The sequence below is a fragment of the Rhynchophorus ferrugineus genome, unplaced genomic scaffold (genome assembly GCF_030347505.1).
Source record: "Rhynchophorus ferrugineus isolate W39M unplaced genomic scaffold, kcgeb_rfMv2 rfM2, whole genome shotgun sequence".
NCBI classification, from domain to species: domain Eukaryota; kingdom Metazoa; phylum Arthropoda; class Insecta; order Coleoptera; family Curculionidae; genus Rhynchophorus; species Rhynchophorus ferrugineus.
In genome coordinates, this window is record NW_027472581.1 from 37850794 (window position 1) to 37875925 (window position 25132).

A 25132-nucleotide genomic window follows, 5' to 3' on the forward strand; every position below is an offset into this window, starting at 1 on the left:
TTATTAAGTGCCTGCATGTGTTATAACAGTTTTTTCACTTTACAAAGGTCTTTATTAGGAAAATTTGGCGCAGCGATGTTGGTTTGGCCGCAATCTAACAAAGGATCAATTTTCGATGTATCGATGTTCAGCATTTCGTAACCTTGTGCCTGCCAAGTTATACCAGATCGATCTGAACAAGTAGTAACCACAAGACATTGTCTAGTGAGTACACTGGGTGCGTCATAACTTCCTATTTGAGCTGCAAAAGTGTATATTTCACAATTCTTGCAATGTGTAAACGTATACTCCCATGCAAAAGGACGACTTTGCGTATATTACCCACTGTCACTGTTTATTGCAACAATACGTAATTCAATTTGTTCATTGTAATATTTTCATTCAGTTTTATTAGCTGATAATACACTATACCCTGATATAATCATATGCACAGCAACACTCTGTCTATGAATTTAATAATTAAGTTAGGTTGCACGTTACCACATTATTACTTCGCATATTCCACAGTACATATCGCTGATTAAAATATATGCAAATTCCTGATATTTACATCGTCTCCAACCAATTGGGAAGGTTAAAACTGAATGGAAGACGGCCTTGAGGCATCCGAAATACCGCATTCAAAAAATATAATACAAAAGAACATTAGATAAATATCCAATAAGATTATACACACTATAAATCATCGAATCGGAGCAACTGCTAGTCGAAAAAAGAAATGTGTCATTAATATTACTTTAAATTATTTCCAGATTATCCCGGATTTTGCAAAATATCACATAACATGTACCTTGTAAGGATGATATATTCTACGGATTTGACTTCCTCATTTCAAGAAGTCAAATAAAATTAATTCTGGAATGACGTTTACTTGGCTTAAAGATTGAATAGTATAAAATTTAAAATTATATATGATACTGGAAATAAAATTGTTATTAGCGGAGTGTTATATTCTTAAACAAATCTAATGTTACGAGATGACGCTTAAATAATTATACATAATATAAGTAGCGACATTTATTTGGTTACACTAATAAACAAAGAAAGTTGTTTGTAAACCTGATACTTAAAAAGGGTCAAATAAGCAAATACATGTAGAAAATAAATAAGATATTTATGTTTTATTTCAAAAGTCTTGCTACTAGTTGATCAGAGTAGATTCCGATTAGTGGCGATGATTTTTTCAATCATCAAAAATATTTTAATAAGGCTTTTAAAGCTAGATTTTCAACAAATCAATTTTATAACCGATAGGAAATATAGATTTTATACATAACATAACAAAAAATAAATTTTGCTTTAAGGAGGTTTTACTTGCGATAAGGATTATTTAAAATTACATTAGCCGGCTTCGTTGGCACAGTGGTCAAGGTGACAGGATGGTCCACCATACTGTTGCGATAGTCGCGGGTTCGAATCCCGCTGGGGCAAGGATGTTTTTTATGTTTAGTTTAGGTACGCAGTTATTTTATTAAATATTATAATGGGTAGGCCAAGTAAAGGTGCAGTCCTACATAATAAAAGTACAGCTTATGAAAACATATAGGGATAAAGAAACAATGATTGAAAATAACACACATACCATGAGCACTTCAGGCCTCGGGCTCCACTACTTAACCTAGGTGGTTTGACAAATGCTCTACTAAACTAGAATAGCAAAAAATTATTCCCTGCGCTAAGAATCGAACCCACGACCTCCGACTAGAAGCTAAATGCTTTAACAATTACACCTTAGGAGCAATTGTCTACAATATTTATCTTACGTCTTATATGCAATAGTTGGTGCATAAAAACCAAATTGAATGGCTTTTGCACTGAACGACTTCCGATTTTCCGTCACATCAGCTCAGCAATAACATAAACAACTATGTGATTATTACAAATAAAAAATATGTGAAATCTTTGTACGTGCCTGTGAAATATAAGGGTAGAGATAATCAGATCCTGACTTGATTCCAACAATTCCAATTTTCTGTTTCGATTATGATATAAAACTAATAACAATTAATACTACAATTATTGCTAGAATAGGTTACAATAAAAAGACAAAGATATTATAATAAAAATGATAAAAAAATTTCAAAATTTATTTAACTAATGTTAGTTAATTAATTAAAAACCTTTATATATTTTCTCGGATACTTTTATGTTGTAAATAGAAATGGCCAATACGTAACACTAAACAATAAAAAAGTAAAAAAATAAGATTTATAAAATAAAACATATATCTAAAAAGTTAATCAGTATATGCTGTCATGCAAAAAAACTGCTTTGAGGTCTGCTTTTGATATACCAATCAAATATCTTTTATAACATCCAATTTTGTGTCATTTATAACCGTATTATTAGCGACCCATGATTGGTTCCGTAAGTTTGGCCAAACTACCTAGCCTTTCCATCCTTATCGGCCTATATGGCTTCGTTATATATTTTTTAAAATATAAATACTTTTTTAAACAATATCGATATTTCTTCACTCACAACTTTCATTTCCCACGTACATTTTTTTTGGTAATCGGGAGGTTTTCGTATCGAACTTTTTCCGTTCCATCAAAATAATATTTGATGATCGAGGAAAGAGAAAAATCTCTAAACGAAAGTTCGATACTCTACTACAACCACTGTAGGTTGTTCATATCGATATTTTAATTTGAAACTCAAAGTTCAATACTCTTTTTTACACCATATATTTTTTTCAAAAAATATCGATGTATCGATTTTTTTAGACAAATTTCAAAAATCTGATTAACATTATTACATATTCACTAGCCTGGCATAAATTTTAATCCAAGAGTAGGATATATATTATGGAAACAACTGTTGAATGTGGATATAATTTAATATATTCTAAAAATATATTGATGTATTTATCCCGTACTCGCTTTACTTGTATATGGACGCAAGTATAACAGAACAGTACTAATAAGTTAATTTATAAATTAAGATTGTATTAAGCATATCTAATGTAAGATATAATCGATCAAAATAAATAAATAAATGTCTAACAAATCAGAAATGGGATAAAGAGAAATGCGTTTATGATGCATTATAGTGATTACTGTTAAATAAAAAGTAGTGCTCAGTGTGCATAGACAAGGTAATATAAAAGAATGTCATTAAAATACTATTGTTTTAAATCAATCATTACGAGGGCAGTTTACTTATTATTTAGTAATTATTCGCAAAAACGAAAATTAAAAGTAAAAAAAAAATTGCACGAACCCAAGCCACATATTGACATCGAGGGAGGATACAAGTATAAAATTAAAATGTTTCATTACTTCCCAGTACGAAAAGGGACCTTTCCTTAAATGTTGAAAAAAAAACGGTAAAGAAAAATTCGACGAAAAGCTTGATCTTTGTCCACCCCTAAGGACAATGATATAGAGGCAGATTTGGCAAAATTCTTAATATTGAATTTTTTATAAACAACAGTATGTTTTCCAAGAGAACAGGCGAGCTTTCCGCTCATAGCATTACATGACTATATATCCTGTAAATCATTTGTATTTATTCAAAGGTTATTAAGCAAATCGAGCATGACAACGAGGCACACCAGCAACGCCAACTAACAGGCAATTAGCAAATCATTATGTGGTACAACAACAAGGTACTAGCAGGCTACAAAAATGGTGAAATGGTGACTAACTACGGTGATTAACACCAGGTATACCAACATGCATGATGGGCGGCAGCAAGGGGTACGTCATAAAGAAGGGTGCCAACTAGTAACCCAGCACGATGGGAGACGAGATACACCGACAAAAGGGATGCTATCTCTAGACTCAACACTAACTAACTCACGCTAACTAGATGAACAACCACTAGAGGGGTACCAACGACAGGGGCGCCAGCACAAGGTACGCTCTCATGATAGAAGCAGCCACGACAAACCACAAGAATATCGGAAGTTAGTTGACTATCAGAGGGGACACCTGTAGCATTCGCAATCACCATAGAAGATAGCAGTATCCCAGAACAATCAAACGGAGATCTGTAGGCAGCCTACTATGACAGGGATATCTGCAATCGTGTTACCATTACAATGAATGTAATAAAAAATAAAACGAATACTGCCAAACCAAATAAGTGGAAAAGCAACATTCATGGCACTATTCCTGTTCGCCGATGATATTTTGCCATCTTTTATGTAGTTAAATTGTCGTAGAACAAAGCCTATAACATGTAATGTAATCTATAAGACTTATCCATACATACACATTGCATTATTTACACGGTAGAATTTATATGGTGTTCATATTATTTCCTTTATCATGTATGTCTATATAGAGTGAGGAATATTTTATATGAGAGATTAGGTATGAAAATGGTATGCGCGTAACTCGCATTGGTTAATACTAGAACGAAAATACATTAAGTCGCAAATTTAAAAAGGATTAAAGAATTCTAAACCAGTCACATGTAAAAATCCACAAAAAATATTACTTTTTATTTTATAAAAAGTGTGATAAAAATTAAATAAAAATACAGATCATTATCCAGCTCATTCGCCAGCTCTCTCCATAAATGATTATTATTAAACAATACTGTTAAAGCATATTTCAATGGACTGGATGTCAAGCAGAATTGAATCCCCTAAATTAAAATATATCTGGAACAAGTATGGATTTGTCTAGCAAAACAATTATGTAGGAAAATTTATGGCATATGACATTTTTGTAGATATAAAATTCCTTATTTGATGATAATATTTCAAGCAATACTTTTCATTACTTAGTATTTAAAATAAAAAGGGACTTACTGATTCCCACACAGAAAGACAAACAGTGGAATATAAATGAAAGCTATTTTGTGGCTTCAATGCAAATGCTCTAATTATTATTACTTTTTATTCAAAGCACAATCTTATATGTTTTTTGAAATCTTAGTGTTGTACCCAAACTATATACGTATATTTTATCATAATTCCATTATTTATTTGTTAGTCATGTTTTACTTATTTTATATCCCATAAAAATTATGAAAATAATTTTCAAAAGTAGTTAAAAAATATACATCAAAAAAGTTCTGGCACTGATTATATATAACATATGAAATATTTTTAAATGCACATACATGCACATCCTACATGTTCTTCAAAATACAAATGATGGCCTAATGAAGGAGCACTCTTTATCTGAAACCACTTGCAAAATGTTGATGCTTCAAAGATTACAACTTGAGAAGTTCCTTTTGTAACTTTTTATTATTTGGATTAATGATAATTCATAGTGAAATAAGTCTGCTAAATCCAGCAGGTCGAACTCAGCAATAAATGCATATTTAAAAAAAACAAGGAGAACTCTTTATTTGTTATCTATGTTTGGTGTAAACCATAGAATAATGAAACCTAGAAGCGCATCTCCTATGTTAAAATTGGTTCTAAGTTACACTCGGAATGCCCGTGTGAGGGCGTTTACGTATACGCCGTATGACAGTTAGTTACGGCGGGAAATTCGAAAATGTTTAGCGGGAGTTTTAAAAATTTGAGCGGGAAATTTAGAAATGTATAGTAAAAATTTTTATTTTATTGACCATAAAGACATTAATATAATAACAGAAATATCTCCACTACCCAAAACACGTAATCCACTGATATTATTTTCTCCCTAATATTTAAAATAAACATTAAAATAAGATAATATAAATATTAATAGTTCTGTTGTATTATTTTTTAGAATCAACTAAATTAACAACCTACCTAAATTGAGGTATATTTTATCAAATATAACAACTGCAGTTCGGTCTATATAGTCAAGTTTCTGAACTAACGACCAATATTAGAGGTTACTACTCCAGGAGCAAAAAGGAACCTTATTCAGTGTCTGCATTAATGTTCTTCTAGAAGGCAAGCAGAATATCTTCGATAACAGTTATCGTATATTAGTATATCGTATCGTATATTAGTATATCCTCTGCCACTGCATTTCAATAAAGATAAAGCCATTAGTTTATCATCCAACCTGAAACGAAACTGATGGGACAGGCTGAGTTATCTGTAAATGAACATATAAATTTCAAGTTAGAACCTTCATTATCTAATAATAAACATAAGTTTCTTATTATATACTTCTGGGTCTTGTTGGGGTAGAAGAATCTCCTATATATCTATCAGCTTCAAAAAACTTATGTGATTTAATATTGTCATTGAGAGCATATGTTCCTTGTCTTGTAGTAAAGGTAAATAATCTCAATAAATATTGCTTAATTATTTCAATGCAATAAATTATTATTATTTAACAAAATACTTACTATTTAAATTACTAGTAGGAATTATATCTTGTTTCAGCTATGGCTTTCCACATTTTGGTCTATAGTCTTCATCTTTAAAATGATTACAAACTTTCCTGGACCTACATAGGTGATCATAAGAGATCCCCTTAAGGTTTTCTTTTTATTACACTAATAAATTAAAATACATAGAATAATCTGAAGTAATTGTCCAATGTATATAAAAATACATACCGAAAAACTTGACGTAAATAAACAACACAAATTATATAACCTAAAAATGGCCGTTAACTGCTTAGGTTAGACTTTTATTTTTATATATATATTTTAAAGTCTCGCTTTTACCAACTATGGGTATGTCTGGACTAGGCCTAAAGTTTAACGTGGGCTCCGAACCACGATCATCAGCATTAAGCCTACCGACTGGCAAGTGACCAACTTTAGAAATCATCCCAGAAGACATCCGGTCTTACCCAGCCTGGTTACTGGCGTGACTGGAATCATTTTCCTTGTCGGATTTCACACTCTTGTCTAGAACACTCACACATTTCAAACAATCATAAACATAAGTTTACGACCATGCCACAGCAGGATTCGAACCCGCGCCTATCGCAACAGTAGGAAGACCGTCCCATCACCTTTACCACTGCACCACCAAGCCGGCTAGGTTAGAATTATAAATACCAAGGCCGAACGAGAGAGAAACACACATATAACTGTTGCATTTTTCATTTACATTTGGTCGCGTAACGGAAATTCCGAAAAGCTTAAACGTGGGACCCGATTTTTCCATATAACTTTCACTTCTAAATTTCTTTATTCTATGGTGTAAACCAACTTAACGTGCCTTTTGATAAACCTGGCATATGTCATTTTTATTATGTCAAGGAGTTTCGTATAAATATTCAAAATATACGGTAAATGAACGGTGTCTCAAAATTAAAAAAAAATGTGAATTAAAACATTGCGTAAATTCAAAATTCACGTTTTGTGTTTTTCATTGACTGGTAGTTGAATTGAAGAAGTCATGACAGCGAATAAAGTAAGTAAATACAAGTTAAAACTTCATTTCTACTTGACATCGTAACATTTCGATTCGACTTCTAGGCTTGCATTAAAAAAGATCTCAAACATCTCCAAAATGACATAGATGACTTAATTATGTTGGAGGATTCTGCCCGTGGAACGTTATGCGCTATTCATAAAACGATCCATTCCGTCGACAATTTCCCATGCTCAAGACATAAGATGCTTAAATTGTGTCCGATACCTAGAAATAATATTCCGTGCAGTACACGAATACCAAGGTACGTGTATATTTTTAGTTTAGTTTGGAATTCTCGTCATGATATACTTCGTTTATTTTACTTACAGACTTAAAAGAAAAATACGAAGTAGCAGTCCTGGTACGGATCATCAAAAAATGTGCAGAACAATGAGTGCTAATAATCCTTGCATGTCTGCTCCGATTCCTAACTGCAGGATACATGGTAATCTATAAAGATCAAAATATAACCTAAATATATGAGGTAACTGACCTTGACACGTAAAATATATTATATTTTACAATATAATGCTGTTTTCAGTAAGATATTGTTGAATAACTGTTCATTTCAGCAATAACCACGTCTTTCAAGTAGGAAATATGATAATATTTTCCATTAATTGATTTGATTTGATTAATTAGTTGATTTAGAATTTCAAGAATTTCATATCAAGTTTTAATCATTTATCTCGTGGAGAGTTTCTTCATATCCAAATTATATGTTAAAACTGATTCAGCATGGTATTAAAATGAAACTCCCAATTGTTAGAGTCTGCTGACGAATAGAGAGTGTAACTTCGAAATAATAACTAAAAATCTCATTTTTGAACTTTACTTTTTTTATTCAGAAAAGTAAAACGCAATGAATAGTGTATAGCAGCTATGTGATTAAATGTTTTTTTATTATTTTTAATTATTACATTGATACTAGTCATTTCCGACTAACCTACAATTTGTTTTTATGATAACTTAAATCTAGATATATAATTAGGAGGGCCCATCGGCCCTATCTCAGTCTCTAGTGAAATAATATTTATACATGTCACTGCTGTATTTTTTATTATATGCACCTCACTACACAACACTACACAAGATCAGATGGTTTGATTCTTTTGAGTCTGTGTCTTGTTCTGGTGGTATCCAAAAGCTGTAATACTTATTCCAATTACAATACAATATTCTCATGAGAATGCAGTCTTTCCTCATGCCGCCTTGCAATTCTCTTGATTTCTAGACTGACTGTGGGTATCTGAAGGTCTCGATGTAGGTAATCACTCTTATAGTATTTGGGTGCACCCACAATACCTCTCAGGACTTTATTCTGAAAAATATGTATTTTATTTATGTTACTCTTCGCAGAACATCCCCATAATTGAACTCCGTATGTCCATATAGGTTTCAGTAATTGCTTGTAATAGCAATTTATTATGTACTGATAATTGTGATTTTCTTTCAATTAGCCGGTATATTTTCCTATATTTCAATTCCAGTTCTTTTCTTTTCTTCTTTATATGTTCCTTCCAGCGAAGTTTTGCATCAAGATTCATTCCGAGATATTTAGCGTTGTTATTATGTGGAATGATATAGTATTATTTAATATTATTGGTGCTTGTACGGTCTGATTGTAGGTGAACTACACATGCCCAGATTTAATTTCATTAATTTTTATTTTCCAAGCTTGTGTCCAATTATTTATATTGTCACTAGCCTGTTGTAATTTTCGTGTGGTTTCTTCACTATTCTCTTCGACAGCTATAATCGCTGTATCATCAGCAAATGTAGCCATCGTAATATTCTCCATTTGTGGTATATCACAAGTGTAGAGTAGATAAAGTATTGGTCTCAGTACATTTCCTTGTGGTACACCTGCTTTAGCTTCTTTTATTGTAGAGTAAGCTTCTTCTTGTTTGACTCTAAACATTCTGATTGTAATGTACGATTTTAATAGTTCGGTGTGTTGTTTTGGTAACATTTTCTGTAATTTATGAATAAGGCCTTCATGCCAAACTTTATCGAAGGCTTGTGCTACATCTAAGAATATAGCTGAGCATACTTTTTTATTTTCGTAAATAAGGCTGGGGCCAGCGAGGAAGCTTGAGGTACGCCAGCGTCGATTTGTTTTCGACTGGAGTGTTTTCCTGATCTTAACCTGGAAAGATCTGTCCGATATATAGGACTTGATAAGAGCGGTTAGGTCTTCTGAGAGGCCTAACCGCACGCATTGTCGCTTGTCGAATATTTTGCTTAGGTTCAGGAGGACTGCTCCAAGCTTTTTACGTTGATCAAGAGCGTGATGGATGTGTGCGGCCAGACGAGTGACCTGACGGATGAATGGTGATCGCGAAAGCCTAATTATTCGTTAGAAATAATGTTGTTTTCCTTTGTGAAATAGTTGAGAGCATATTCAAAATGGCTCTGAGAGAGCTTATTGGCCTGTAGTCAGATGGAGATGGTTTTGCTTCTTTCTTGAGATTAACCGCTATATATGCGTGTTTCAAAGATGCCGTGAAATGTTGCAGCCTCATGATGGAATAATCTTATTAACACAGGTAGCAGCTGAAAATGCCTTCTTAGACTGAATACTAGTTAGTACCAGCAAAAGTAAGCTGTTACATACAAACAGTAAAGATTGACCCCTTGTTTCCACGCACTCGTAGAGATCTAGCATTTTCTATATCAGTGACCTTACCGTGGCAGTGTTCAAATAGAAACACACAAAAAATGTTTCATTCCCAATGCATAAAATGATATTATGACTTAGTAACAATTTAGAAGTATTCAGCTACAGGTGCTTTTTACTAGTTTACTACTAGTTTTTAGATTTTTTTTTCAATTTATGTAAAATCAAAAATTTTGTTCAATATAATTATTATAACTCTAATTATATATATATATATATATATATATATATATATATATATATATATATATATATATATATATATATATATCTTCTGCATATAGCTGCTATATAGCATCTTTGTCTTTATATCCATGATAAAAAAATGTTCAGTTTTTAAATAGTGACTTTAGTGCTAAATTGTATTCACTTCAGATTGTAACCCATGTCATCCTGAAACTAATCACATAAATTACTATAATTTGGAGAAAACAATTAGCTGTCCCGGACAGATGTACCATATTTCTAAAATGAGAGAAAATGGCCACTTCACCTCTACAAGTTCAATACAAACTGACAAAGTAAGTATCCCGATCTTGATATAATATATGAATACTTTTTAAACATATTTTTAGCTAAATCGCTGTACTTTCAATACAGACGATGTTGTTAACGAATTAAAAAGTGAAATTGAAAAGGTTAAAGAACAATTGCGTAGCATATCAAAGCAGAGAGCGGCAGAAAGAAATAATATGAATTGTGCATCACCACCCAGTTATACGACAAGAATTTTATCTGATGAAAGCGAAGAAAATAAATTAAAAAATGAAAATAAAAGGTAAAAATATATCATAAAAATCATTCACCCATTTTAGAATTTTTTTTAATTAATTACATCTTACATTAAATATGCTTAGTTCAATCTTAATTTACAAATTAATTTATTACTACTGTTAGGGGGATTAATACATCAGTATGTATTTCGCAAATTTGAGAAATGATACTAAAAATATGTACTGTAATTGTACTGTATTGTACATATGAGTTCTTAATAATACTGTTAAAATACAAGTTACAACAGATACAATACAAAACAATTTATGTTATTTTCAAAACAATGGATTCAAAATTGTCTAATATTTATTAAATATTGCTTCTTAATAAAAGAAAATATTGTTCAGTGGCTTTGTAAGGATTGTAGAAACTCTGGGAAAGAAAATGAACTATTATTTATATGTTAAATTTAAACGTTGTCATACAAATACGAATAATGTAAAAATAAATGATAAAAATTGCATAAAGTATTAATAAACTCAATCTCTCATCCTGACATCTAGAAAATTGTAAATAGAACCGTTATAATGTAAAAACATTACTCGACAAATCACGTCACCAGATAACACGCCAATTTCTTAAAATATCCAAAGATTAGTCCTTTCTTGTAGAAAGGACTAACGTGTTGTGCCGTCTGGATAGCTTTGTAGTAAAATTCTTAATGAGTATCCACGGTACCTTCGTCCGCGAGTGGGTCTTTGATACTTCAAAATTACCGAATTGTTTTTACACAAATTTCCATGGCCACTGAACAAAAATACTTATATTTCAATATACATATATTTAAAATTAAGCACCAATTTTAAAGATTTATTATAAATTATTAGAAGATTTTCAAGATGTTTAAGAAATATCCTTAATTTTTTTGAAAAAATATCGAAAAATATCGGCTAACAATAATATGGAAATACAAAATACCAATCTTAAATGATCACATTAAATTCTAAACATCATTAATCGAATAGCTTTCAGCCCTATTAAATATACTTCTAATCAAAAATAATGCTTACAAATTACACTTTTTAATTCTAAAACCTTAGCACTGAATTATTTTAATTATTGTACTGCCACATTATTGTTTGCCACGTAATTAGAAACGTGATCTGGTTTGCGAATAATACTATTTATTGGTATTTATCAATAACACTAAATAATCAAAGAATTTACTCAATATTATAGATTCTATTATATGTATAGTTCAAAAATTGGAAAATAGTGTTGATAATCATAAGAGGTAAGATCTGCTTATTATTGTAGTGAGGCACCCTGAAGTCTTTTCATATAGATATTCATATTTTGTAACCAACGTTGTCATGTTGCAAAGTTAAATTATCCCCTTTCCGCTTATATGATGGTTTGGTTCCATTCAGATTGAAATACATCATTCAAGCTTATTAACCCGCGCGATTTTATTAAATTACCAGATTTTATCATTCTAGATTTAGTAATTTTCCAAAGCTCTCGATTATTTCTGAAGTTCCTTTTATTGAATCAAATGTGATAAAAGAAAATGTTTTGTTGGATCGCATTTCATCATATTCTAAGCTACGAAAAAAATACGTTGTAAGAAAATATCAATTTTCAGATTAAAAAGAGAATTAGAAGCAAAGAAAAAACTATTAGAAAAATCGAAAGGGGACGTGGATAAAGCCAAAGACATTCTAAACGATTACGAGCAAAAGGTGACTTTGCTACATGCTCAGGCGGTTAAATCTTCGAAGGCCATGAAATTAAGCAAAGAAAAATTCTGTCAGTGTCTAAAAGATCGTGATAACAAAATGAAAAAAATAAACGAAGAAAACGAAATACTATCGACCAAAATTATGGCGATGGAAAAAGATTTGAATAACAAGTGTTTGGAAATGACAAATCTCAAAAATATATTAGAGGGTCATCAGAGGGCTCTTTCAGAAACGTGCGATAAATGTTCTGCTTTAAACGACGCTAATCAAAGTTATTGCGAATCAATTGAATTCCTTAAATTGCAGCTGATCAATTCCAATAAAGAACTAGAAACGCACAAGGAAACCGTAAAATCATTAGAACAGGTAATTACTACTTAGTTATGTTAATTATCAGACCTATAAATTAATTTTTAAGGATTTGCAACATTTAAAGTTACTGTGTATTAAATCGTATCGGGTACAGTTGTAACCAACTTCATGTTTTTCAAACATTTCAATGTGTGTTATTTCGTCGAAGCGTACACGAAAAATATTTTCAGTGCTTTTAAAATGTATGAATTGGTACCGAATAAATCGCATTTGCGAGAAGTTTTACTTATCTACTTCAGTTTGAAGAAAACGATGGCTGAGGATCATCGAATACTGCAGCTTATAACAACTACGCTTCAACTATGCGATTTTAACATATGAATACTGATTTTGACGTGGTTACTTGACACCGAATATTTAAAGGTATTACTCGATAAAACCATCAATGGAAATTCGACTGCAATTGATGTGTTTCTATAATGTGTTATAATATATAACTCATATATAACTCAAACTCAGCTTTAACAGCTTTATTGTTACAGATCTGTGTAATATATTGTTATTATTATTGAATTAACCTGGTAATTAATAGAGAATTAAAGTTATTTTAAAAAACTGAAACCGTATAAATAAGTAGAGTAATTATACCCAATTAATAATCATAATATGTTTTCTCTAGTTACAACCTATTTATAATGTGAAAAAAAAAACATGCATCAAGGATTTTGTTATAAAAGGAAAATAATGTATTTTATGATTATAGAAATTAAGTAATTTGAACGGAGCGTGCAAAAAAATGAATTCAAAGACAAAGAAACGGCGAGAAAATTTCAAAAGCCAACTGAAAAATTACGATGAGGAAAAGAACAAAATGGCCGAGAAAATATCGCAGTTGTCAGCGAGGCTTAAGGACGTCGATGAACAAAAACAAACAATAAAGGAACTAAAAATCGAACGTGAAGAACTCGAAAACAAGTTAAAGGATTATGAAACAATTACTGTAAGGTAAATGAGAAAATAGTCGAAAATATGTTATATTTTTTCACTATTACATTTTCAAAACACTCAAATAATATATTATTTTACATATTCTAGGAATATTTTTTATCTCTATTTTCAGTTTAGCCATTATACTAATTTGAATAGGGAATTTGATCCAAAATAACTGTTAATAGATTAACTATAGTCCTTTCAATAAAACAGCCAATACAAATCATAGATGACGAATACACAACCTCGAATATTTTGCCAAATGCAATTTGGAAAAGTGTTAAATTCGTTTTAAACTCAAAGCTGATAGTTCCTTCTCAATTTACTACTGAAAGCCTCCTAGTTAAAAAGAGATAGAATGCTGTCTGATGCATCGGAACATGTAACCAAATCAGTCTATACAATTCGATTTATGTACTGTTCGACACTGTTGTCAAATGTCTACAAAATTCTACACAGCTTTAGTAAAAATAATTAGAGATTATAAACCGGCAAACGTTGTACACGAAAATTCTAAGTTAATGCAACAACATTGCGATCAGCTGACGTCATAAATGTTAATGCGATTTGCTATTAGCAACTATCTTAAAGGATGTCCTGAACTCATTTCCACATGAATGTCCATTCATGTTTTCCTAGATGCACATTGTTGTCACTTCTTGAGATATTTCCCATACATAATTTATATTTTTTGACTGTAATATTTTAATCGATATTTACTCAACTCTTTTTTGATAACAGGATAAGAATATAATTCAATTTAATAATTCTCTTTTTTTGGAAAAATATAACAATGTTGAGCATTGAAACTCGACAAATTTGTCCAATAAAACAAAATTCCCTTTAGCTTAGTAGCGTTAGCTTTCGATGTTCACCATAAGTTTGTAGCCTTTATTGATATTAACTGCAAAAACTGCGAATTAGTTTATTACCCCTGACCTCAACATACAACTTTTATATTTCTTGTAAAAACTTCATTATTCCTTCATTTTCTAGTTAGTAGAGTCCCTGCAATGAGAATATCTTCTGCACCGATATTCTGTTCAATAACCTTTAGTAATACTACTTAGTGTTGCACCGTATACTATTTATGAATGGGCTACCAGCAATCTACCCTTCACTATTCCCGGAATTGCTGATATTAAGCAATGGTCTCACAAAGCTTCCCATAACCCCATGACTAGCTTTCACTATTAGTTAATTCCGGTAAAATCTCTTTTTATTCATCAAGTTTGATCCCATTCCCTTTAACCGTCATTAGAGATTTTATAATAGCGCCTATTATTACTAATATACTATCACTTACTCATAACTAAAAAATAACAAGTTTTTGTTTTAGTTTCCTTTTCCAGCCTTTTTCACATAAATTTGTTCTAACCAAAACTTTTGACAGTCTGGTATGACGGTCTCCCAAAAGACCTAATCGCTCTCATCAAGTCCTATCTATCGGACAGTTCTTTCCAGGTCAAGATTAGAAAAACTGTTTCCAGTTGAAAATCAAACAAAGCTATCGTACCTCAACTTTCCTCGCTGGTTCCACCTTTATTTAATCTCTTTATTTCAGATCTGCCGAGAAAAAAGCACATTTACGTCGCGTTTTACGCTAACGACACTGTTTCTTCATGGCCTCCGGATTCGAGGATACCATTCAAGGACGTTTACAGAAGCAGCTCGATCATGCGGTTAAATGTTTCAAATCAACCCCCTGAAAACCCAGGCCATCATTTTCCATAAGAAGCGTTACGCACTGCGCGTCTCGCAACTCAAAATCTACATCGCAACAATTCGATGGCTGAATAACATCACATATCTAGGTCCACTTCAACCGACGATTCGCTTGGCATTCCCAAATCCAGAAAGTAATCTAGAAATGTTCGGGCATAGCAAGCAAACCTACTATCTCCTCTAACCAGCTCTTCTAGCAGATTTTCCGTCTCCATCAAATGCTTATTTTAAATGAGTGTTAATCCGGTTCATACTCTAGGGATCTAATGTCTACTTCAAATTTGTAACATCCAACCAGGTGAAACGGCTTCAAGTTTTCCAAAATAAACTTCTCAGGAGAAATTTGACACACACAATTTGAGAACTGACAGTCTAAGAAATTAAGCACTTCTTATCTCAATCCTTTCACAGTAACAACTCAGCTCAAGGTTTTCTGAAAATGCACTTGTTCGCTAGCTAGAAGATTAGCACCGCGTCACCGCTAATCTCCCCTCTTTCCAGGCTGCAACCACCTCATCCGTAGCTGCAGTCATAACTTTTGCCACGACAACATCCAGTCGTGTGTTAATTCAAGATCGTGAATTAACAGTTAGTTTCACTAGCTGCTCTTTCGCCCGGTCCTCGTGCTCATTAATACCTCGTACCCATACGGTCCGGTTAATGGGTGCCATATCCCCAAATATACTGCAGTAGCAGTAATAACCCATAGGTGGTGGTAAGGTGGTTTCGGTTTAGTGCAATGGTAAGCCCAGAAACACTAACATATAACCCGGTCCAACTTGTAGCTCCAAGGCATCCAAGTAAAGGTAATAACCGTCTACTAACCGTAAGGGAAAAATCCGTCTCTAGCACCAAAATAATCAGCGCCGGATTCCCCCAAGGGTTCGCACTAGCGCCTGCCTTTTTTAGCTTCTACATGGCCGACATTACAATGAAAAAGAATGTGGAAAACGCACAATACGCGGATGGCACAGCTTTTTTCTCAAGATCTCGTTCCCCAGACTGGGCGCACAACAAACTTCAAGGTCAATTTTCCACAGCCGTGAAATGGCTAAGATTTTGGAGATTAGAAATTAACTCCCAAAAAACACAACCCGCAACCTTTCACCATAAAAAAGTTGGCAGGATACACAAGCTCCTTGTGGACAAAACACCAATCCCTTGGCGCGATTCACCTGGAGACCCCAAATAAATAAAACTGTATCCAAAGGAAATCGGAATCTATTCTGTTCTGAACCCTCTTCTATTCCGTCGAAGCAAAAAAGAAAAGTTCTGCTTTTCAATTCAAGCTTAATCAGATCAATGGCGCTTTTCAGATAAAACACTTGATTTAGCTACACTCGCCAAGCCTGGTCAAAAATCTGCAAGTAATGCAGAACAAAATACTCCGTTAAGCGCTATGCGCCCCGATATTATACCCCATTTATAGAGAGACAGACACCCCACCAGTAACTGAATTTGTGAACTATCTTTTCAACAAATTCTTACAATCCTCAGCCCTTTTTAAGTAAAAAAAAATCGCTCCAAAGCAAGTCTCCGCGATCGCATATGCATTCCACCGCCTGATTTTAGACTAGAACAAAAAAGATTCGTTTTAAAAGGTTCAACACTTTACATACTACTATAAAATATCTTTTGATAGATGTTTAGTTTCACAGTATTATATTCTGATATGATTTTTGAAGACCTAGGAGACCTTAACAATGTTCTAGCCGTTATTAAATTATTAATATGAAATGCTATTAAATTGAAACTCTTGATGGCTTTTATTGATTCCATGTTAATATCTTCATTCAATCGAATGTCATCGAATCATTTTCTTTAGTCTATGATATAACTATAGGTCGGACATATTTAAATAAGACAGATAGAGCAATTGAGTAATGATGTGAGCTACTTTTTAAGAAAAAATGTGGAAGAAACAATGCTGTCGTGATTATCGTTATGAAAAAAATAAAAATTATGTCCATAATAGTGGCCTCTTGAAATGAATAGTTTCACTCCGGTCACATTTTAAACACACTAATATATTAATTATACTTCATTTAATAGATATATTTGTTAATTAAATTACACTTCAACCCGAATTATAATTAAATTTAGGTGCCAACGTTTAGAAGATGAATGTAAAAAACATTGTGAAACGTTACTTACTACTCAAAGCAGTTTCCAAAGCGAGAGAGAGGAAATGCACAAACTAATCGATGAACTAACTACAGTGGTAAAAGAAAATAAAGTGACAATTTTGCATATGTCGCAAATTAACAAGGAACAAGAGAATTTAATTAAATCGCAAAGTATCGCTCTGATGTCTAAGGTATACAACTTTGTTATTGGCACTGTAATTCAGCTAATGAAATACACTGACCCTAGGAGGAACAAATAAAAGTAATAGAGAAGCAATCGGAACAATTTGAATCCCAAAATATTGAGCTACAGAAAGAATTGGAGAAACTAAAGAAGCACGTTTCAGAGCCCTGTAGTCGAGCTGCTTGCCTTTGTATTTCCAAGGAACTAGAACATATCAAGTAAGCCTTAAAGATAAAATAAAAATCGTTTTTGTATATGAACTTTTATACTAGAAGCGTCTTGACTGCCGAAAAGGATACAAAACTATTAAAAGAAAAAATTATCGAAGATCAATCTCAGACCATTCTTAATCTACAAAAACAGGTAAAAGATAAAATGACTGAACTGAACAAGGCTCAAGTTGATACCAAATACTTGGAGGAAGAAATTAATCGCATTAACGAGAAACTGATTTTAAAACACAAGGAACTGGACAAGGAAATTGACGAAAAAGAAAATCTGATAGAAAAGCTAAGAGTGAGTATAATTTTGTTAAAAGTGAACATTGATATTTGTATGGGGAACTAATGTTTATCTTTACACTAAAAATTAACTAAGTATATTTACTAAGAATTAATATTTTGTTTTGTTGCCAGTGCCGGATTAGCCCTAAGAAAATTTTTAAAAATTGCTTGGGGCATAACTTCTTGGTGGTACCAAAAACACCAGCAAAAAATATACCGATAAATAAAGACCGATATCAGTTTACTTATATATAGGAGAGCCACAGGCGTGAATTGCTTAGGGCATCAACTCACACTGTTTATTGCCGATTATTTCATTGAAAAAAATCCCGCAATGTTTATTACCCTTTACTGTACTTCTTCAATATTTCTGTAACGTATAACAGCCAGGTCATACTACATTAATTTGAATGAACTATATTCAGAATGCGCCGAATCTGATGAATACGAAGAACGCGCGAGAACTTCCAATTCGAAATGCAATAGTATATGTTTCAAGACTAATAATTTTGTTTTTGCTCCTCGGTATTGGTGACTAAATATCGTTCCTTGTTCCTATCAAATGCAAATCTAGTTCTGATGGTTGTAAATTGTTAATCGACTTCGAAAAAGGAGGAGGTTCTATGTTCGGCTGTAAATACGAGGGTGGTTCAAATATAATGGAGACAAATACTCTAACACGTTTATTTACTATTGAAAAAATGTACAAAAATGTACAGTTTTTCTAGGTATTTCCCCTCGCTAATTACACATTTTGTCCATCTTTCCGGAAATTTTTTAATGCCGATATCGAATAATTCCTTGGGCAACTCGGGCAGCCATGTACGCATGAACCCCTCTACCTCGTCGTCGATGCTGAATCTTTGACTTCCGAGGGCTTCTTTCAGTCATCTAAACATGTGGTAGTTGCAGGGTGATAAATCCGGACTGTAGGGGAGGTGTTCCAGTACCTCCCACCCTAATTCCGCGTTATCCTGGAGTAGAATCGCACTTCGTGCTGGAATGCTCCTCCGTTTCGAACGATAAGCGTGTTTAATGTATGTTTGCAGAAGGTTAGAGTAGTATGCATGATTAATGGTATGCTGGGTGCGCAAAAAATCGACGTACAGCACGCCCCGCCTATCCCAAAACACCGTACACAGAACCTTATCCGCGGACCCCGTTGTCTTCGCTTTGTCTGGCGCCCCTTCCTCGTTCTTCTACCACTCTTTAGACGAAATCTTGCCTTAGGGAGGGTAATAGTGTACCCATACCTCGTCTGTAGTGAAGATTCGCGTTAAAAACCGTCCCCCTCCATTTCGTATAGCGTCAGCAAGTGGCGACAAACTTTCAACCGCGTAAATTTTTGCTCGAAGTTCAACAGTTTAGGAACTCATCGCGCCGTTATTTTGCGATATTGAAGGTGTTCGTGAATAATAGACTCTACACTACCTATACTGATGCCGAGTTCAGCCGAAATGTCTCGAACATTCATCTTACGGTCCTCCAAAATGAGTTATTATTGAGAAATGAGGAATTATTAGATACCTTTAGATAGAAAAGATAGAGATTTTTAGAGAGAAAGGTATTAGAAATTGAGGAAAGGAAGCAGGGTCATCTTAGCCTTAAGATTCAGAACAATGAATTGCTGATAATATTATCCGAACTTAATCCTTTTGATATTTCTAAATATCACGGGAGAGGAACTGGTTTACTCTTTATAGTTAGGTAAAGAGAGCCTGTTGGCTAAATATGGCAAATAATAATAGTACATTTTCAAAATGAATACTTATTTTAAACGCTGACTGACGTTGCTATCACAAACAAGTTACTCGTGAAACAAAGTTTTAAAAATGTGGAAATACCCAGGTCTGGAAGAGCACGGAGAAGCAGTGGACGATCAAAAATGTTAACACTGTTTCAATCATCTCAGTAACAACTAACTTAGTTCCTAAGAAATTTCTAGTGAATATTTATGAACTGGACCCACATATCTAGCCTTTACAAAACAAAACAAATTGTTTTGATTATGTACGAATATTCCGAAAATTCCTATCAGTTTTGGAAACAGCAGCCAATAAACCTAGAAAGAAGCTCGTCAAAACTAAGGTTCTTCTGAGTTTTCTTAATATCTAGGATATTAATTTATCCTCTAGATAATTTGAGAAAGGCATTAGGATACATTAATAAAACCCTGACAATTAATACCATTAAACCAAAAGCACGTTGAATATGGCAAAAGTTAATTTTTGCAGACAAAATTAGACCAAAAGTTTCTAAATTGGATAAAAGCAATTCAATAATTTCCTCTCCCGCTATAATTACCAGTCATCGCTCATACTGACTATTATCATACGTATTTCGATCAATAACAAATAACTTAATTCTTATAGAACTTTTGTTAAAAGCACTAGTTTTTAAAAAGTCAAAAAATCAAAAAATAAAATATATATTTTTATTGTATTAACATTTATTGCATAGTTCTTTTATAAAAAGCATTAAATGTATTTTCTATAATAAAATTATAAATTTTAATAGCTTAAATTGGAAATTTGTCCATTTAAATATTGAGTGGGCCATATTTATATCGGCATGATATAACTTAACGGGTAATTGTACTTAGTTATTTAAGAATTTTGAGAAACCGATCAATCGATTTATAAAATGATGTCGACCTTATTTTACTTTATTGTATTACCACTCTGTGTGGTTCCAGTATTTTTAATAATCATCGCTTTTTAATTAATATATACCACTTAGAAATAAAATGTCTCATTTTTTATAATTTATCCTTGACAGCAGAATCAAATAGAACAGTCGCATTCATTTACATATAAAAAAATATCCAATTTGGCACCACGAAGACAAAGACCTTTTTGGCCTTAGAAAACATGACTTTCATATTGGAGTTCTCGGAAAAAAAGGAACTAACTTTATTAGTTTGGATACCTTGAACCTGGACTACGAAAGGTCAAATGTGCGAAGGCGTAGCATTGTAATTTAAAACTTTCAGGCATTATGAGTTTTTCTACACAGAAAAGCCTGGATGTGCGAGAGAGAAAGAAATAGCAGAGTTGAGGGTTGTTCGAAGAAAACGACGATCATTAAGATCTATGCCCGGATAAAATGCTGAAAAATGAAATGTTACTTAAAAATAGATTTGAACTTGGGTTAAATTAGAAACAATTAGATCTCAATGAATTCCGTAAATGTAAATAATAAAATATAAACATTTCTAGGTATTAGAATGCCAACGAAATCAACTCACAGAAGAAATAGGAGATTTTGAAGATATGTTACAGGAATTTAAGGAAAATTGTGGAACTAACGAAAATCAACAGCAAATTTTACAAAATTTAGAAAAACAAATTGACGAACAAAGAAAAGAGTGGGATTTTCAGAAGCAAATAATGGGTAACTTGTTAGAATATGTATGCCAAATAGAACTTATCTTTAAAATTATTACTCATTTTTCTTTATTAGCAAAAAAATTGTATCTGTTATAGTTAAAGAAAAACAACAAGCAATATGTGCTGCCAAATTTGCCACTCAAAAACTTCTGGATACTGTAGTTGATTTTCAACGACAAGTAGATGCCCAGAAAAAAGTCCAAGTATTACTTACAAAAATGCTCCACGATAAAGATGAACAACTTAAAAGAGTTACTTCAAAGGCATTTTAAATTAAATAATATAGTGCTAATAATATTTTAATACCTTCATTTTAGATTGCTAATATAAATAATATTACACAAGATGTATCAATCACAGACTTGCCAATGAAGCAAATATTCTTCAGAAAAGCACAGACTTCCGCAGTACCGTCAAATGTTAATACGAATACTTCGGTATATTCGTCCTGTTCCAGTTGTTGTAAAAAGAACGAATTTTTAACACCTAAATATGATAAAAACAAAATAAATAACGAAGATAAAATTTGTATAGAAGTCTGTTACGAAATGAATCAAATATTGGACTCATTAAGTAGAAATTCAACTAACATTAAGCAAGACTACATTTCTACGTTTAATTCTTTATAGTTATATTATTTGTCGCTTATTAAATAGTTTTTCTGGTACATCATAGAGGTGTTTCAATTTTTTAGACGATTATAGAGCAACATCATCATATCATGTTTTATATTATTTATATAATCAGAATTTTCAAATAACTTTTTAACACGAGCTAAGAAATTTATTCTTCAGATGTGTAATATACAGAATAAAACTAAAATAATTCATAATAAAGGCAATTTTAATATGAAAAAATTTTACAATAATAAGAATTAATTAACAATACCGCTATCATTAGAATGTTGCTGCATTCATTTTCAACTGAAATATGTTTTAAATTGTCTATTTTCTGTAATCATAGCGGAAACATTAAAAATCAGCTTCAAAGGATCACTCAGTTACTTTCTAAAATTATAGTAAAAATAATACTAAAGAATAAACTACCTCTACTAATAAAATAACTGTTCTATGAGTGAATATTAAAATTCATTTAATAATTTATATTGTGTTTAATGCTAAATATTATGTTTAATAATTTTGTAGATAAAAATTAATACTTTAATATTGCTTCTCAATAAAATTTAACATTTCTAGTGTTAGAATAATTTGATGTTTTACCGTGCAACTCTTTTTACAGCCGTCACAAAACCATTTCACATTGTCCTTGTTGGTTTCTAGAAATTCCAACTCACTAGTATTATATGAACTGCAGGTATAATGTATACCCTTATTGCAGGAATCGGCATTGCATTTTAGTGTCTTATTTGTAGTATCATTACTTATAGTCTCATCGCATTTCACACAAAAATTTCTATTTTCGCCAGCCATCTTCCTTTTGACTTTTGCCTTTGTTTGACACAATAAAAAAAATATGTATGGTAACTATAGTTTGAAACACTAGGTTACTTAGATTTTCATACTTAAAATTATGTTTGACATTAGTAAACATATATTTAAAATATATACTATTACATTAACAATCAGTGTATTTACAATAAATTATAATGTTTATACAATAAGTACAAAATTGCCTTCCTAATCTGATAACATCTTCAAAATTGTTATAAAAGTTTCAGTTTTAATTTCTCAACATAGACTCTGAATGCCAAAAGAAGTAGTGTAAAATTTTTGTTATACCATTCAAAATTGTATTTAACATGGCGGTCCCAATTTTTATCAAGGAAATCTTTATAAAATTTACTCATTTCATCTGCATTTAACTGTGTCTTGTCTCTGGACCTATGCTGCTTAATATAGTCATCTTTTTGCTAAAATGATATCTGTTAATTTGTGTTGAACCATACATAATCACAAACAACCTTTAAAAAATTTGTATTATGAATAGCCCAAAATTCTTGATTCCATTTTTGAGTTGTATTGGCTAATTCTCTGAACTGTTGTTGTAACTCTGTTTCATTTTTGTGTATTTTATATATTACTGGCCTTAAATGTGAAATCGGATCAGGTGGTCCTATTAAATTAACATTATCTTCCTCTTTCAATACAATTATAGGCTCTTCTAACCTTTTCTCAATAAAAATTGATTGTGGAGCTTGATTTGCGGCTAATCTACTTGATAACTACAAAAAAATTAAAAACTAATACTTTTAGTTTCTAATACTTTAATCATACCCTAGAAAGGTACCTTTAATATGCGTCCTACATTATTAAATAAAGTAGTATATGTCATTGAATGAGCCATATTTTATTGGAAAATTACTCGTTTCCCATCAATATTTATGTAATACCCTTAAATCTTTAAAATCATATTTAAAGGTTATGACACAGTTAGGTTAGTTTGTATAGCTTTCTACTTTATAAATTTATATAACATTGACACATTAAATAATATCATAGAACAAGCTCATTAAATAGAATCATAAAATCATCATAAAATGTATGAACTAGATCAACTGTGGAGAGAAAAACATAAGTACAAATGTTTACTTATCTGAAATTGTTTCTCATTAATAAATAATACACTACTGTTGGTGGCCATAGACATTTTTGTTCGCAAAATATTGATAATTTCCTGTATTAAATTTAATTCCTCTATATTTTGTGTTTTCGTTCAAACTTGAATTGCGATGCATAAAAAATATCGATATTTTTGGAAAAATATTTCGATATTTTTAGCCGATACTTTATCAGCTTATTTTTTAATAGTGGGCGCCACTTATTCTATAATATTCTATATATAATTAATAATATTGTATAATATAATAATATTCTATAATATTCAATATACTAAAATTCTAAGTACTTGCTCTATCCAGATGTTGATATTCTTAGGATTTGTGGCCTCGTAATACAAACTATAAATTGAACAGTCGAAACCTTAACACTCATATCAATAAATATTAGATTAATTAAAAAGTTTCAGATTATACATATTATGCAAAATTTTTATCATAAAGTATTTTCTGAATCCATCATATTGTTTTGTATTCATTTATTTAGTGGACGAATAGAATGCATGAAAGACTTGACCAATGTGGAGGGAAGATTAGTTTCCAGAGCTTGAAAGTTAAAATATGAACAACTACACGCACCGAATATGCACTTCCATTAATCTCTATAAAAATGTAATGCATACAAAAGTTATTCAGAGACTCTTTGCAGTTTCATAAATACTTCCTAATAAATAGAGCACCAATAGAAACGGCTTAAAATTCAACTAAAAAAACATCATTTTTCGGGATAATTAAAATTTTTAAAAATTAACATGGTTTAACTCAATATAATTCCAATAAAGTTATTCAGTTATAAAAATATCTAAGAATTGATAAAGATCAATTACTTGAAGTCTTATAAAAATATATAAATAAAAGTCTTATATATATCTTTATCTTAAATGAAAATATTCGAATGGGACTTTAAAAAACTTGT

General features: G+C 31.7%; 2 protein-coding genes across 2 annotated transcripts; one reads left to right on the top strand and one right to left on the bottom strand.

The window, feature by feature from the left end:
- Positions 1-7108: 7108 nt before the first annotated feature.
- LOC143191978 (uncharacterized) lies at positions 7109-23506 on the top strand. The gene is made up of 13 exons (XM_076397441.1): positions 7109-7273; positions 7339-7538; positions 7606-7721; positions 10332-10477; positions 10532-10734; positions 12316-12778; positions 13488-13729; positions 17543-17756; positions 17813-17967; positions 18022-18265; positions 21471-21645; positions 21738-21904; positions 21959-23506. The coding sequence occupies exons 1-13, from the start codon at positions 7259-7261 to the stop codon at positions 22268-22270; spliced, it is 2652 nt and encodes an 883-aa protein (XP_076253556.1). The 5' UTR covers positions 7109-7258; the 3' UTR covers positions 22271-23506.
- Positions 22467-24049, bottom strand: Coa8 (Cytochrome c oxidase assembly factor 8). The gene is made up of 4 exons (XM_076397445.1): positions 23889-24049; positions 23563-23823; positions 22862-23511; positions 22467-22648 (listed from the first exon to the last, which is right to left on the bottom strand). Exons 1-3 carry the CDS (start codon positions 23943-23945, stop codon positions 23305-23307), a joined length of 525 nt encoding a protein of 174 aa, XP_076253560.1. The 5' UTR covers positions 23946-24049; the 3' UTR covers positions 22467-22648; positions 22862-23304.
- Between the last annotated feature and the right edge of the window lie 1083 nt (positions 24050-25132).